This window comes from Dipodomys merriami, unplaced genomic scaffold (assembly GCF_024711535.1).
Source record: "Dipodomys merriami isolate MVZ:Mamm:240054 unplaced genomic scaffold, mDipMer1.0.p SCAF_22, whole genome shotgun sequence".
NCBI classification, from domain to species: domain Eukaryota; kingdom Metazoa; phylum Chordata; class Mammalia; order Rodentia; family Heteromyidae; genus Dipodomys; species Dipodomys merriami.
This window is the reverse complement of record NW_027203604.1, coordinates 24518470-24533757: the sequence shown is the minus strand read 5'-3', so window position 1 is coordinate 24533757 and position 15288 is coordinate 24518470. Positions and strand designations below refer to the sequence as shown.

The 15288-nt window shown below is 41.0% G+C and overlaps 1 protein-coding gene across 1 annotated transcript in view; it reads left to right on the top strand.

Annotated features, from left to right (window-relative positions):
• Positions 1 to 360: 360 nt before the first annotated feature.
• The window catches only part of Hsd17b3 (hydroxysteroid 17-beta dehydrogenase 3), a 48148-nt gene continuing 33220 nt past the window's right edge, over positions 361 to 15288 (top strand). The window contains exons 1-2 of the mRNA XM_070033713.1: positions 361 to 525; positions 3792 to 3838. Coding sequence (XP_069889814.1) covers positions 372 to 525; positions 3792 to 3838 — 201 coding nt within the window. The 5' untranslated portion in view covers positions 361 to 371. The remainder of the gene's footprint in view (positions 526 to 3791; positions 3839 to 15288) is intronic.

Sequence of the window (15288 nt, the reverse complement as noted above, 5' to 3'; positions counted from 1 at the left end):
TAAGGTTCCATCCCCTTCAATGAAAGACTAGACCATTGCAATCTCTAATCTAGAAAAAAGACCCCTGGGCTGCCATTTTTTTTCTGTCTAGACTTTGTTTTGTTCTATGCATGCCCACTTGCTATTTCTTTACCAGCCCCTTTATAGTAACAAAATCCTAGCAGTGCTATAAAGATATTAGAAAGAATACTTTATTCAAAAGCCTGTGAATCAGAGGGTTGTTTAAAGAGGTTACTGTAATCTACATGCCCTGAAGTCAATGGAATGCACCCAGTGCCGCCCAGAGGAGATTTGGCAGGCCCCCAGGCAGCTCTGGCCTAGGAGACACCCGAGGGACCCGCCAGGTCTTCAGCAACATCAGTTGTGTAGACATGGAGGAGGCTCTGGGACAGTTCTTCATTTTTGTAGGGCTGCTGGTGTGCCTGATTTGCCTGGTCAAGTGCATGAAATTCTCCCGATGCATTTTCCTGAGCTTCTGGAAAGTATGGTCAAGGTCATTCTTGAAGTCAATGGGCCAGTGGGCAGGTAAGGGGAGTTTTTCATCTCTTGTTAAATGTGTGCTATTGCTGAGTCTTACTGATGTCTCAAAGATATGTTGTGTCTTTTCTCTTTGAGAGCAAAGATGCAATTCCTTTTGGAACTTAATATTATTAAATGTGTGGGATTTAAACAGTATGAGTGAGATTAGCATGTCATGGGCACTCTAGAATCATGAGGAAAGTATGCTCCCCAACTCTTACCTGCGTGACTGTCTGCTCAGCTTCACCTACTGGATTATCTTCTTTTTGATTTCTGCAGCCTTATCTCCAGATTTCTTTTTTTTTAATTGTGAAAATACTATATAGAGGGGTTACAATTACATGGACAAGATGAGTACATGATGCTTTCATTCAGCTAAAAGTTGTTTCCAAAGTTGTGAAATCTGAATGTTGTCATGTTATTTTTATTATATATTTTTGTTACTTTCTTAGTGCCCTGGAAAAGTGAGTGTGTTGCAAAATCAAGGCAACAAAAATCTCTCTGGAGCCACGTTTTCTAGGTAGTTAGATATGGGAGTTAGATATGGGAGCCTCAGGCTCTAGTGTGTGGTAAGAAGCATCCTGCAGAATTTCAGTTTCTCATTGGGGTGAAGGTAAAGGTTTTAGCAATTCCTTGGAGGAAATGCTAGGGTCTTTTAAAGTTTCTTTCCAAAGTTGGACACTAAAAATAAATATATAAAAAATAAATATGCACTGGCTTAAGCAAAATAAAAGAATTTAAGTAATTTTAGATATATCAACCAGGGTTAAACAGCCAGGATTGTTAACAAATTTATGGAGCTACCAAATAAAACATAGAATACTCAGTTAAGTTGGTATTTCAGACAAAATATAAATACATTTTTTAGTATGTTACAACCTAAATATTGCATGGGTTTTACTTACTAAACAATTGTTTGCTAGTTACTGGAAATTCACACTAGCTGGGCATTCTGGGTCCTTATTTGCCAAACTGTGCAAACTTAAACACTTCACAGTAGAAATTATTAATTAAAAAACCATACCATCTGGGAAAGAAATTGTTTAGAATAGCATGTGGATTTATAATCAACACTTCTTATATTGTGTGTGTGTCTGTGTCTGTGTCTGTGTGTGTGTATAACGTGCTCTCTCAAGTGAGCTTGCTGAGTTGCTTGGAGTTTGAATACTTTGGATTCAAATACTCTGTTCCTCACCCATTCAAACAACTATGAGCTAAGGAGACCTAGATCTTTGCCTAGCCTCTGCCTGCTAAAATACAGGGAACAGACCCTCTAAGAACACACATTCCAAAAGAAAGTTCACATGAAACTTAGAATATTTATGCTTTGAATCCAGATTAAACATACCTATTGTTAAAAGAGGGCACAGGAAGACATTAGACAAATATATTTCCAACTGGGGATGAGAAGGAACTCCAGATAGTAGAGTTATTGAGAGCCTTAAATTTCTCCGGATAGAGCACTCTAAGCTCTGTGCTTGCTTTATAAGTTATTTCACTGGCATAACTTTCTAGAGTTGAGGATCCAAAGTCTCACAGTTTAGGCTTGAATATTGATGTTATCATTTTTAGCACTGAGACCTTGATCAAGGACGTTCTCTCCCTGGGCTTCTCTTCTTGAACACACAGAAGTTAGGGATAGTACCTGCACCATAGGCTCATTTTGAACATAAACCAAGTGATGTCACTTGGAAAAGTGGAAAGTAAGCATTTGATAGTTACCAGTGTGTGCTGGTACATGAGTATCCTGGCTGTATTCCAGGCCCTAGGCTGGGTGCTTTTGAAGGTGCTTTCCTGTGTAGAAGGTAAGATGCAAAGTCTGTTGTACTTAGCAGGAGCAGGGGCATGCATGCATCCGCTCAGGAGCTCCTAGGAACAGATAAAATCATAGCAAAATTGTTCAAATTAGGGCACTTCTGCCATACCCTCCTTTGATGCTTGTATGTCGTGGCCTCCACCTACTATCAAGTAAATGGAGTGTATCTTTTGTTCCCATTATTCATTTTAAAGCATGCCCTTTAACTTGTGGGAGCTAAGGGAAGCTGCAGGAATATACTACCAAATTATGATATTTGAATTCATGACGTTCACTCAAACAAGGTCTTGCCTAGAGTCCCATCACTAAACAAGTGACAGTAGAGTTATTAGATTGTGTGTACTGTCTAGACTGTATCTAGTACAAATTTCAGCTTCCTTTGGGTTGCTGTATTCCCTTTGTTCCTATTGTATTTTGGTCTTAGTTCTCCTGTCCCACAAGTCTTGGAAGGCTGCTTTCTTGCTGAGTGGGTGTGGAAGGAGGCTGAAATTGATTTCAGAGGGAGCCTTGAAATGTTCTTGGAGAAACCATTGAGCATGAGGGTAGAGAGATAGCAGGGTACAGAGCTTGCCCTTGAGGAGTTAAGGCTTGTACTGTCTAAATCTTTAGGAGCCTGGATAAAATGTTTCTTGGCTTAGTTCTTCGTTGAATTTCAAAGTGTTTTCTACAGTCTTACCAATTGAGGATAGATTGAGGGATAACATTGATCAACTATACTTATGAATTGTCATGTGGGATTAAGATCCCTTTATATAAGTACTTTAAAAACATAATTTTTAAAAAGCTCACCTCAGCCCAGTACCAGTGGCTCACACCTGTAATCCTAGCTACTCAGGAGGCAGAGATCTGAGGATCATGGTTCAAAGCCAGCTTGGGCAGGAAAGTCTGTGTGAGACTCTTATCTCCAATGAACCACTAGAAAACTGGAAGTGGCACTGTAGCTCCAGTGGTAGAGCACTAGCCTTGAACTGAAGAGCTGAGGGACAGCACCCAGGCTCAGAGTTCAAGCTCCATGACCACCACCACCAACAACAACAGCCCTCCTCAAAGCAAAACATAAAATCCTTCTAGGTAGTAGTGACTCACAACTGTAATCCTAGCTACTAAAGAGGCTGAGATCTAAGAATTTTGGTTCAAAGCCATCCAGGACAGGCATTAGACACTCGTATGTCTACCAAAAAGCTAGAAGTAGAGGTGTGGCCCAAATGATAGAAAGGCAATCTTGAGTGAAAAAGCTAAGCAAAAGTGCCAGGCTCTGAGTTAAAGCACCAGTATTGGCACAAACAGAAAAGCCCATAAAAACTTTAATTTTGAATGTTCAGAGAAAGGTCATCAAGGGCTAAGAAGTCTCAAGTAAAGCAATGTCATTTAGATAGTTGGTTTATGAGGAAATGTAGACACCAATGAAGAGTTTAGAGCTGTGTCTTATTGATTACAACCCATCTTCTCTCTACAGTGATCACTGGAGCAGGTGATGGCATTGGGAAAGCATATTCATTTGAGGTAAGTAAGTCTTCAATTCTTTTTGCTTAGGCTGACCTCAAGAGATCTTCCTGACCCAACTTCTTGAATAGCTGGGATTACAAATGTGCACCACCACGTCTAGCTCCAAAGTTATCTTGGAGAAGTTATTTTTTTTTGGTATTGAACACAACTCAGACATGACACCCCAAACACTACATTTCTGAATATACAAGCCAGACATACTCATTCAAGAAGAAAAATGTCTTTTAGAGCAAAGCAGACTAAAACATCTGTAATCTTTTTCTCTCCCTTCTTTCCTTCCCCCCTTCTCTTTCTATTAGTCTTGGAGCTTGAATTTAAGTCCTAGGTGCTGACCCTAAACACTTTTTTTTAATCAAAGCTGGTACTCTACCACTTGAATCTGGTTTTTAAAATCATTATCTCTTTGGTTGTTTCTTTTTTGGTTGGTTGTGGGGTTTGAACTCAGGGCCTGCGCACTGTCCCTGCTCTTTAGCTCAAGGCTAATGCTCTACCACTTTGAGCCACAGCACAACTTCACTTGAACCTTTTATTTATTTGTTTGTTTGTTTATTTTTAAATTTCCAGCTGCCATAAGCTGAGCAGCTTCCTCAGCCATGCTTCCTCAACAGGATAAATTCTGTCATTACAGACCCAAACCCATCCACTAAGCAACCATGAACCAAAGCAAACCTTTACCTTTTATTAAGTTGTTTCTCTCAGGCATATTGTCACAGTGACACAAAGCTGACTCACATACTATATATCACTTTTTATGTAATGATTTCACAGTTTAGATGAGGTTTTTAGAAAGTCTTAACAGTTCCACCAAAAGGTCTATGTTTAGTTGTCTGGATTGCTGAACAATTCTAATTTTTCAATTTCTTTCTCATTTTCTAGAGTCTTTCCTCAAATTTGTGCTGACTTGACCTACATGTGACTTCCTTGATATCTCAATAGTCAGGGACTTTTCTTTCCACTTAGAAGAGTGCCCAGGTGAAGCTCTTCCTAGCCATTCATTTTTTTCACTGTTTCACAAAGCAAGGAATTGGTGTCAGAACTATGGGGTCTCCACTCCGGCACTAACTGGAGATTTTGGATGTTACGCATTTTTTCTGGGATCTGGATCCCTACTAGCACAATAGATACTTCCCAAGACCCTTCAAGTTGTAAAATTTTGTTTTGTCCTTGACTGATTCTTGCAGAACTCTTTTTGTTGTTTTTCTGAGACTAGATGATAGTCTGGCTGCCAATCTCTCCTTCATTTAGCTTTCTTCCCTTCCAGATAGCTTGCTCTCCTCCCTCTGCTTACTGCAGCTGCAGTGAATGGAGTTCAGGGTCTGGGAAGGTTATGAGCCCAAGAGTACACATGTTCAAACTGCCTCTGATGCTTAGTGGATGAATGACAACCCCACTTGGGTTTTTGTAACAGTTAAAAGAAAGGGGAGCAGAATTGAGAGAGAAAGAGAGAGAGCTTCTCACTTGGACTTGGCTTTTTCACTCAAGACTGGCACTCTGTCATTGAGCCACACCTCCACTTCTGGTTTTTTGCTTGAGATAAGAGACATTTCTGCTTGGGTTGGCTTTGAACTTTGATTCTCAGCTCTCAGCCTTCTGAGTAGCTCCCTCCCTCCCTCCCTTACTTTTTTTTTTTTTTTGGGGGGTCCGGACATGGGGCCTGAACTCTAGGCCTGGGTGCTGTTCCTCAGCTCTTCAGCTCAAGGCTAGCACTCTACCACTTGAGCCACAGCGCCACTTCCGGTTTTTTTCTTTTTGCTTATGTGGTGCTGAGGAATCGAACCCAGAACCTCATGCATGCAAGGCAAGCGCTCTACCACTGAGCCACCTTCCCAGCCCTTACTTTTGTTTTTGTGGTCGTGGGGCTTGAACTCTGGGCTTGGGCACTATCCCTCAGCTCTTCAGCTCAAGGCGAGCACTCTACCACTTGAGCCACAATGCCACTTCTGGTTTTCTAGTGGTTTATTGGAGATAAGCGTCTCACGGACATTCCTGCCTGGGCTGGCTTCAAACTGTGATCCTCAGATCTCAGCCTCCTGAGAAGCTAGGATTACAGGCGTGAGCCACTGGCACCCAGCTTCCTTTCCTTTCCTTTCCTTTCCTTTCCTTTCCTTTCCTTTCCTTTCCTTTCCTTTCCTTTCCTTTCCTTTCCTTTCCTTTCCTTTCCCTTCCTTCCTTCCTTCCTTCCTTCCTTCCTTCCTTCCTTCCTTCCTTCCTTCCTTCCTTTTCCTTTTTTATAGTTGCCAATCAGTTCTGATATGTTTTGGAACAGATTTCTTTAGCTTTATCCTGTTTTTCACTCAGACTCTTGAATTTGTAGATTTGCCTTGTTACACATTTGGAAAGTTTTTTTCCATTGCTTTTTTTAAAATATAAAATTATTTCATTTTTCATGGACTCAAAATATCTTCCTACCTCAGCCTTTTGAGTGTACAGGCGTATACCACCATGCCTTGTTGGAATGAGGGTATTTTCTTGTTGTTGTTTTAGACAGCATCTTGCTATGTGGTCTAGGCTAACTTTGAATTCGTGATCCTCCTGCCTCTGATTCTGAAGTGTTGAGATTACAGGCAGCTATCATCATATCCAGCTTCTGTCATGTATCTGCTCTCTTTTCTCTTCTTTGTCCCTCAATTACAGGAATGTTAGACTTTTTTAATGACCTCTGAGATTCTGTTTATGTTTCTGGTGATTTTTTCTCTGCTGCTTAGATTGGGTAGTTTCTGTTGTTTTTCAAGTTCATGAAATTTCTTTTGTCCCTTCAATTCTAGTATTGAGCCTATCCATTCAGTTTCCAATTATAGTTATTCTATAACTATGTAGTTATTCTATTCTGTGTTCTTCATGTATTCAGCATGGCTTGTTGAAGCAGTTTTATACTTTAAAATCTTGTTGGGCAACCCTAAAAATCTGTATCATCACAATCTTGTCATGAAATGAGTATGTTCCCCCATTTAAAGCATGGTTTACCTGGTTCCCTGAATGATTGGGTCATTGTTGAATATTTCTGGGTTCATGTTAGGGCCTCTGAGCTCTTACTAGTCTGTTTGTATTTGTCAGTACTGGCATTGCTTCTATAGTACTGGCATTCCCATTAAGGGAATCCTACATGCTAGGTGGGTCTAGGGAGGGATTGTGGGGGTCCTGGGTCCTGGGAGGCCTCTATTGGTTCTGGACACTGGCTCAAGAAGAAGCAGGATGCCTTCTTTGCTAGTCCCCATAAAACTAAACTTGTGACTGTTAGGTGGTAGTAAAAGTCCTGGGTCTCTATGAGGTATCCTCTGTTACCATCCCAGGAGAAGGGAAAGGAGAAAGGACAGAGGGGGGCTTTGCAACTACTGAGTTTACTGCATTTCCTAGTCCATTCTTCATTGCCCAAACATAATACTTGAGGCTGTATGTTTTAAAAAAAAGAAGTTGTGTTGGCTAACCTCTTTTGGAGATGTAAAGTCCAAGATTAGTTTTCCTTTTGGCTTCATAGTGGAGAATAAAGGCCTAATAGTGGAGGATATCAGAATGGTGAGGCACCTGAAAGAGTGCTTCCATGGTGACTCAGGAAACCAGAGGACAGAGGGGGATTAGAGGAGCCATGGCTATTCCTTTTATAACAGCTCATTCTCTTTTTAGAAAATGACTCACAAAACTACCTCAATCTTTCCCAATAGAATCTCCCCAATAACCTAAAGAACTTTCTCTAGGCCCCACCTCTTAGGACCCACCACTTACCACTACCATTACACTGAGGACCAGCCTTCCAGCACATGAAGTTTTGTGGGACAAATCATGTCAACTGTAATAGGGTGTAATAGTCTTCACTGACTTTAGAGGGTGGCAATGACAATAGAACCTTGAGTTTTTGGAGAAAGAGTTTTATTACATGCCAGTTACAGGAAGCAGCACCTATTTACATTTTCAGCCATCTTAGAAAGTACAAACATTTGACTTAGGTTAAATAGGGAAGATTGGTTGGCAGGTATGCCTACTGATTAAATGTGCCCAGTCAGTGGTGTGGCCTGGTTGGCTTTTAGTTCTGTTTTTTGTCTCAAAATGATTATAAAAAAATAACAAACCATTTGAAGGGACCAGAAAGTCTACTGCCTTGTGGGTAATCTTTTGAGTGTTTGGTTGCTCTTTCTTTTGAGAAGTTTTACCTGTTCCACAGGTAAAAAGGTATTTCCTATCTGAGGGGCAGTTGGCCTTCTGCCACAGATGCTTATAGGCAAATCCAGAGACTGCATTCACTTCAGAACAAAGGACACAGATGCAAAGTGAGTGATCTGGTTGCCCACTTTTTATCTTGCTTTTAGTTAATTCATAAGCCTAACAAAAACAACATTTAAGTTGTTTCTTATAGTGACATGCTAACAGTCCCAGATTCCTCCTTCACCTTCCCTAGTCCCAATCAGAAATGTGGGTAGGAGATACCTCATTATATCAGCCAGCATGAGAGTCTTCTTTTCTTGCTTAGTCTTTGCTGAAGCAGTAGAAAAGGGACATTTTTTCCCCTTAAGGCATTTGCTTAGAATATAGCAGTTAGTGTAAATATTTTCTGATGCTAAGCTTCCCCTGGCCTGGTCCTTTAGTTAGGAGAAAGCTTTTCCTTGGAATTTTCTGTATCTTCCCCTGGTGGCATTTCTGATTTGCTAGCTACTCCAGTTTAAATAAACCTGAAATATAGGAAACAAAAGGAAAGCCCCGGAAATCACCACTGTGCTGTTCCTCAGGTGCAGTCCCCCAACCATCTTAATATCTACTTTTTTTAAAACGTGCTCTTAATTGTGGGAATAGAGAGAGGTACTAACACTCTATCCATGTGGAGACCTATTCTACATTGCATTTTAACCTATTCTATATTTATGCTTTAAGTGGCAAGAGAGGCTCTGCCCTCTGTTAAAGGAATTTCAAGAGGGAGATGGGAAAAGGTTGTGCAAAAGAATGGGCCTGGGAGAGGAAGGACCAGGGCGCCCTCCTGCCCTGCTCACATAACTTAAGACAACCATTTCTACTCCCTCAGCACCTGAATTCAAGCTCTTTCTTTTATTCTCTGCCACACAGAGGAAGCCCTGTCTTTCCTTGCTTTCCCACCGTCCGGTGTAGATTAGCAGCTCCAAGCACCTTCCCCTGACCCAGGCCCCACATCAAGTCAAAGGAAAACAAGGTCCATTCACCAGAGTGGCGGCCATTCTGCCCCAATGTGGCCGCGGTGGGTTCTGGGAAAGTCTGTGGGCTTCAGCTTAAAGCTCTGAAAGGGGCGAGACCGTGTGTGGGGCCTGTCAGCCTGAACCTTCTGGAAATGAGATTGAGTCCTGCTCAAGCAGACAAAAGGAACAATGCAAGCCAGACAATCAACTGTTCTCCCTGCCCCCTCCAGGTCCAGACCACTTCACTAGGAACCTTTAAATGCTCTGGGGCTCTTGAGACAAATGGCACAATTAAGGAGAGGCTTGAAGCCCACCAGGCAGAGAGCATCCTTTGTGCTGAAAATGCAAATTGTTTTCTATTTAATGGACAATCTCCCCTTTAGGAGGCTGGGGAAGTGGATTGTGAGAGACAAAGGTGCTTAATTCTTTAGCCATCCTTTTGATGGATTCCAGGACTCAAAGTTGGAAGGGGAGGGGTGTGAATTTTCCTGAGAGAGAGAGAGAGAGACAGAGACAGAGACAGAGAGACGTAGAGAGATGGAGAGGGAGAGGGAGAGGGACAGACAGACTTGGGGATGCCACCAGTGAAGGAGAGGGGGGCTTGATATGGGACCGCCATTGATTTAAGATTTTTAAATTATTATTTTACTTTTTAAAAGACGTTATCAAGTTGTGTGGTGATAGCTCATTGTGGCTTTAATTTGTATTTCCTGAATGGTTAATGATGTTTATGTATATATTTTTTAATTCAAAGATGTATAAAAAGGGCTGGGAAGGTGGCTCAGTGGTAGAGTGCTTGCCTTGCATCCATGAGACCCTGGGTTCTATTCCTCAGCACCACATAAGCAAAAAGAAAAAAGCTAGAAGTGGCGCTGTGGCTCAAGTGGTAGAGTGCTAGCCTTGAGCTGAAGAGCTGAGGGACAGTGCCCAGGCTCAGAGTTCAGGCCCCACGACTGGACCCTCTCCCCCCAAAAAGAAGAGGTATATAAAGGAAAATAGCAACAACAATAAGAAAACAAAAAGTTACCATCTCTTTGTCCAGGTAAATCCTGTTAAAGGTAATAAAATAAAAATACTAGGTCTAACTGTTGCCATCTTGGCCATGTGGTAGATGATAGGGAATTGGGTTTAACTGGTGCTATCTTGTCTTCATGGTAGATGCAAGTAAGCTTCCCTCCCCCATAGGTGGTCCTGAATTCCTAGAGGCAGGGGCAGGGACTTGGATGATAGGTTACTGGACCTGTTAGTCCTGTGCCTTGAACTCGTGAGACTCTAGGTAGAGTTTCCTGTGACCCTGCTCCCTGACCCTGGCCCTATGCCATGCGTCATGTCTCTCCTTTGGTCACCATGGTGTCCCACTTCACCTTTCCATTGGAGTTGATCTGGTTTGTTGGCGTTGTTTTTCTGCTCTTTCTTTCCTCTCCTACTTTCATGGCTCAGTTGTCCAACAGTGTTAAATGTGTTCAAGGCAGCTGTAGGTCTTTGAGACAGTAGTCCACTAGAAGCCGCCGGCTTTCTAATAAAGACTTTCAATTCAACCTCTCAAAATGTGGCTTCTCTTGTTTTCTCATGTCTGAATTCCCATACAACAGTAAGAGCAATGCAGGCATAACATTAGAAAATCCAAACATACAGAAATGCACAAAAAGAGGAAATAAAATCTTTTTTTTATCAACTCAGCTCTCACCTGACTTCTTCCTGTAAAAGTAACCAGGGTTAAAAGTCTCCTGAGCAAATGTTTACAAACAAGACCACACTAAAGCTACCAGCACAACTATGTTTATTGCAGCATTATTTACCATAGCTAAGATATGGAACCAACCCAGATGCCCCTCAGTAGATGAATGGATCAAGAAAATGTGGTATATATACACAATGGAATTCTATGCCTCCATCAGAAAGAATGACATTTCCCCATTTGTTAGGAAATGGAAAGGCTTGGAAAAAATTATATTAAGTGAAGTAAGCCAGGCCCAAAGAAGCATAGGTCCCATGGTTTCCCTTATTTGCAATATCTAGTATAGGTATGAGTCAAGCAGAAAAGGTCAGATAATGTGATGTTAGGAAAATGAACCCTTAAATATGTATTTTAATGTTTTTGTTTCTTTCATGCATATGTTTCTAACGCATTTATAAGATTATTTTTTTGTTGCTTTGTATGTCCCTCCCCCACAGTGTAACCCCCGCTTTCACTATATTTGATGTCAGTATAACATGTGGAGGAGATGGGGGCAAACAAGTCGTTTAAGGATTCAGGTGGACCTGTTGCAACAATGAGAAGTACAAAATGTCATGTCAAAACCAGCTTTACAATGTCGGTGGGGGGGGGGAGGGGGGTATAATTGGGTGGGGGGAGGGGGGAGGCTGGGAAGGGAGGTGAAGAGTAAACAAAGGAGGAGGCTGCAATGCTTGGTAAGAAATGTATGCATTATCCTGCCCATGTAATTGTAGCCCCTCTGTACAGTATGTTCTCAAATAAAATAAAATAATATTAAAAAAAAAAGTCTCCTGAGTTTCCTTAAGGAAATGAGAAGGAAAAATAGTATTTTTCAGAAAAATTAAAGAAAATCATACTCATCTGTTGATGGGATGGTGAAGAGTGAGAGGAAGACCAGAAGACCCGCCATAAAAAATGAGTGTTTTCCTGATGTACAGCTCTGTGTGGGAGAATGGAAAGAACAGGGGTCCTCAGCCTCCCAGTCTCTGTTCAATTCACAGAAACTTGAGATCCACAGTGAAAAAACCATTTTGAGGAATCTCACAAAAAGGACAATCTCACAGAGTAGAAATTTAACAGGGTTTATTTTTAGTAAAACAAGATAAAGTAGAAAAACTAGGAAAGCTGAGATAAACATTTCCTGCTTCCCCCATAGGAAATAGGATTGAAGACTCAAAATGGTGATTCTTTTTTTTTTTTTTTTGTCAGTCATGGGGCTTGAACTCTGGGCCTGAACATTGAGCTCTTCAGCTCAAGGATAATGCTCTACCACTTGAGCCACTGCACCACTTCCAGTTTTCTAGTGGTTTATTGGAGATAAGAGCCTCATGGACTTTCCTGCCTGGGCTGGCTTTGCACAGCGATCCTCAGATCTCTGCCTTCTGAGTAGCTAGTATTACAGACGTGAGCAACGGGCACCCCACAAAATGGTGATTCTTATCTGGGGTCTTTATACTTTCTGACCTGGGAGAATATATATGCTTAAGTCATATAGTAACCCCTAAACATCGGAGACAAGGGGTTTCGAGTGGGTCTTTTACTCCAAATAAGGCTATTATGGATCTTGTTGTTATTCTAAAATGTAGAAGTATGACCTAGGCCTACCCAAAACACAGAGACAATAGGTGAGTTAAAGGAATTCCATTTGTAGCCATGCCCTCCAATTTGCTATCATATATACTCATTCATATAGTTTGTGGTTTTTTGCTGCATGCCAGTTGCTCATATCTGTAATTCTAAACTACTCAGGAGGCTGAGACCTGGAAGATCACAGTTCAAGGTCAATCCAGGCAGAAAAATCTGAGAGTTTCCATCTCCAAAATAACCAGCAAAAAGAAGGGCTGGAGGTTTAAGTAGTAGGAATGTCAGCTGTAAAAAAGTGTGAGATCCTAACTTCAGATTTCAGTATTAGCTATTAAAAGAAAAGCTTGTAGCTTCTTAACATCGTGAAAGAGAAGGTGAAAAACATATCTGCTACATTTATTAATGTAGATGAATGTATTATTATTGTTGCTATTATTAATGAAAGGACAATTTTCAAGTCATTTTCGTCTGCATTAGTCTGCACTTTCTCTGAGTAGTCAACTCGAAATATGCCAAATAGATATATTTGGGGTAAGTATAGACTCTTCCTCACATTATTTAATAACAGCACAGAAAACCTGGCCACAGCAAAGGTACAACGAGGGTCTTATTCTTTGTAAAGGTGCCCAGATGTTCCAGACCAGGGATGTGCCAAATCTTTTTGAATCAGCTTCATTTAGAGATGGACATTCATGGATAGTCAGAGCCAGAAATGTGGATTGGTAAAAGAATTTACAAAGCCAGGCAAATAGGATCTATTAGGATACTAGTACAGGACAGGCAGATGGGCAGCTAGGCAGAAGAGTGTGGTGGAGGTGCTCCTGCTCCTGCTACCCAGATATGGAGCTGGGGAAAGGTTTTTATGGGGCAACTGGGTTTTTGTTGATTGGCTATTCTCTCTTTTTGTGGACCCCATTGATTGGCTGTTACTTTTGCAGATCATGATTCAAATTGTGTGCACAAGGAACAGCTTTTGACTTTTTTTTTTTTTTTTTTGGTTGTGGGGTCTGAACTCTGGGAGTGGATATTGTCCCTAAGCTCTTCAGTTGAAGGCTAGTGATCTACCTGAGCCCTTTGGTTGAAGGACCACTTGAGCCACAGCACCACTTCCTGCTTTTTCTGCTTATGTGGTGCTGAGGAATCAAACCCAGGGCCTCATGCATACAAAGCACGCACTCTACCACTGAGCTACCTTCCCAGCCTCCATTTGGTTTTCATGTCTACATTTCCTCTGCCCTGTTTCTCAGGCTCAAGTGGCTTCCTCATTCTACCTGGCCTTTTCTTGTTCTTGGCTCACCAGAATTTTTCCTGAACTTTGGTATTTCTCTGTCATATTTTCTTAAATGAAGGCCTCTTCCACAGACAGAAAAGTTGATTTTTTTCTTTTCTTTTTTGCTTCATGAATAATGTTGTAAGGCATGACCTTGTTCATACATTTGAACACACATCCTTACTAGTAAGATTGCTAGCTTAACAGGTATGAGAACAGGTATGAGAGGATTAAAGGTCTTTTCTTTACATTGTCATGAAATTTTATGCATTTTACTTTTTGTTATGTATAAAAACACATCTTCTTGGCTGTTAAGCTCAGAGAATATTAGAGCCAAATACTCGATGAAGGGCTGTCAGTCTTCCTCCATATTTGGGCAGTTTTTGTGCCATTCCTCAACAACTGTGAGAGCTCCCCATATCCAGTGTTGTAGGCAAAGGCAGTCACAATTCTTGAGGTGATGTCTCTGGCAGTTACAGGTTATGGCCCAGAGTTGGCCCTGGTTTAAAGTCACTTGGCTTTCCTGTATCAGACCAGCCCAAGGGGAAAGAAGTACTGTCCTTGGATGTTACCATCTCCTTCCTTTGTAGTGTGTGGACCCATCTTTGGGCAACAAGGGCACTCTTCTTCCTAATCTCTAATCCTCCCCTGCCCGTCCCCCAACCTCTCAGTGGCCTTGACTGAAAGCAGTAATTTCTATTTCTTTGGACTCATTGTGTTTTTCCTATGGTGTTTAATTCAACCTGATCCTAGCTTTGAATTTCTCAGGTGCATGATAGTGTATAATGTGTGTGTGTGTGTGTGTGTGTGTGTGTTGTATCAGAGAGAGAGAGAGAGAGAGAAAGAGAGAGAGAGAGAGAGAGAGACGCAGAAAGAACAAACAAGAATGGATATAAAACATAGTTATCAAAAAATAATAAAAACTTGTATCCCTGATCACTCAAAGTAACAGAACATCATTATGTCCTTGAAGTTGCTTGTATGTCATCCTTTTTGTTTCCCTTCTCTCACCCCTCAAAGATAAACACCATCATAAACATTATATTAATGATTTCCTTGATTGTTTTTGTTTTTGGGTGTGGTGTTGGGTATCAAACTCAGGGCCTCCTGTATTTACCTTTGAACTACATCCCCAGCCCTACTTTCTTTTCCTTTTCTTCCTCTTCCTCCTCCTCTCCTTGTTCTTCCTTTTCCTCCTCCTTTTTATCCTTCTTGCTGGTACTAAAGTTTAAATTCAGACTTTGTGCTTTAGCTTAGCTGGCTTGCTCACAACTGGTGCTGTATCACTTTAACCACACCTTCAGCCTTGTTTTTTGCTGGTTATTTTGGAGATAGAGTCTTGGGGATTTTTCTGACCCCCTAAGATAATCTATGCCTGGAGTTTTCTTTGGGGCACAATTTAAACTACTTGTTTATATATATATATATATATATATATATATATATATATATATATATATATATATATATATATATATCACCTTTTTAAAAATTGCTATTTGTACTAGTTTTTCATGATGATAGAACTAGTTGAGTTTCAAACTTTTTTCTTGGCTGAGTTAGAAATTTTATATATTTCAGAAAAATGATGCTTTTGCCAACATTTTCTATCTAAGTTGCTTTTTCTAGCATCTGCTTGGTTCTATCCAGCTAGTTGGGGGATGAAGAGGTACCTGGGCCATAGGGGGGAATGTTGGTAGAGAGACCCCTGCAGGTATTGTTAGGTCATGTTAAGTCATTA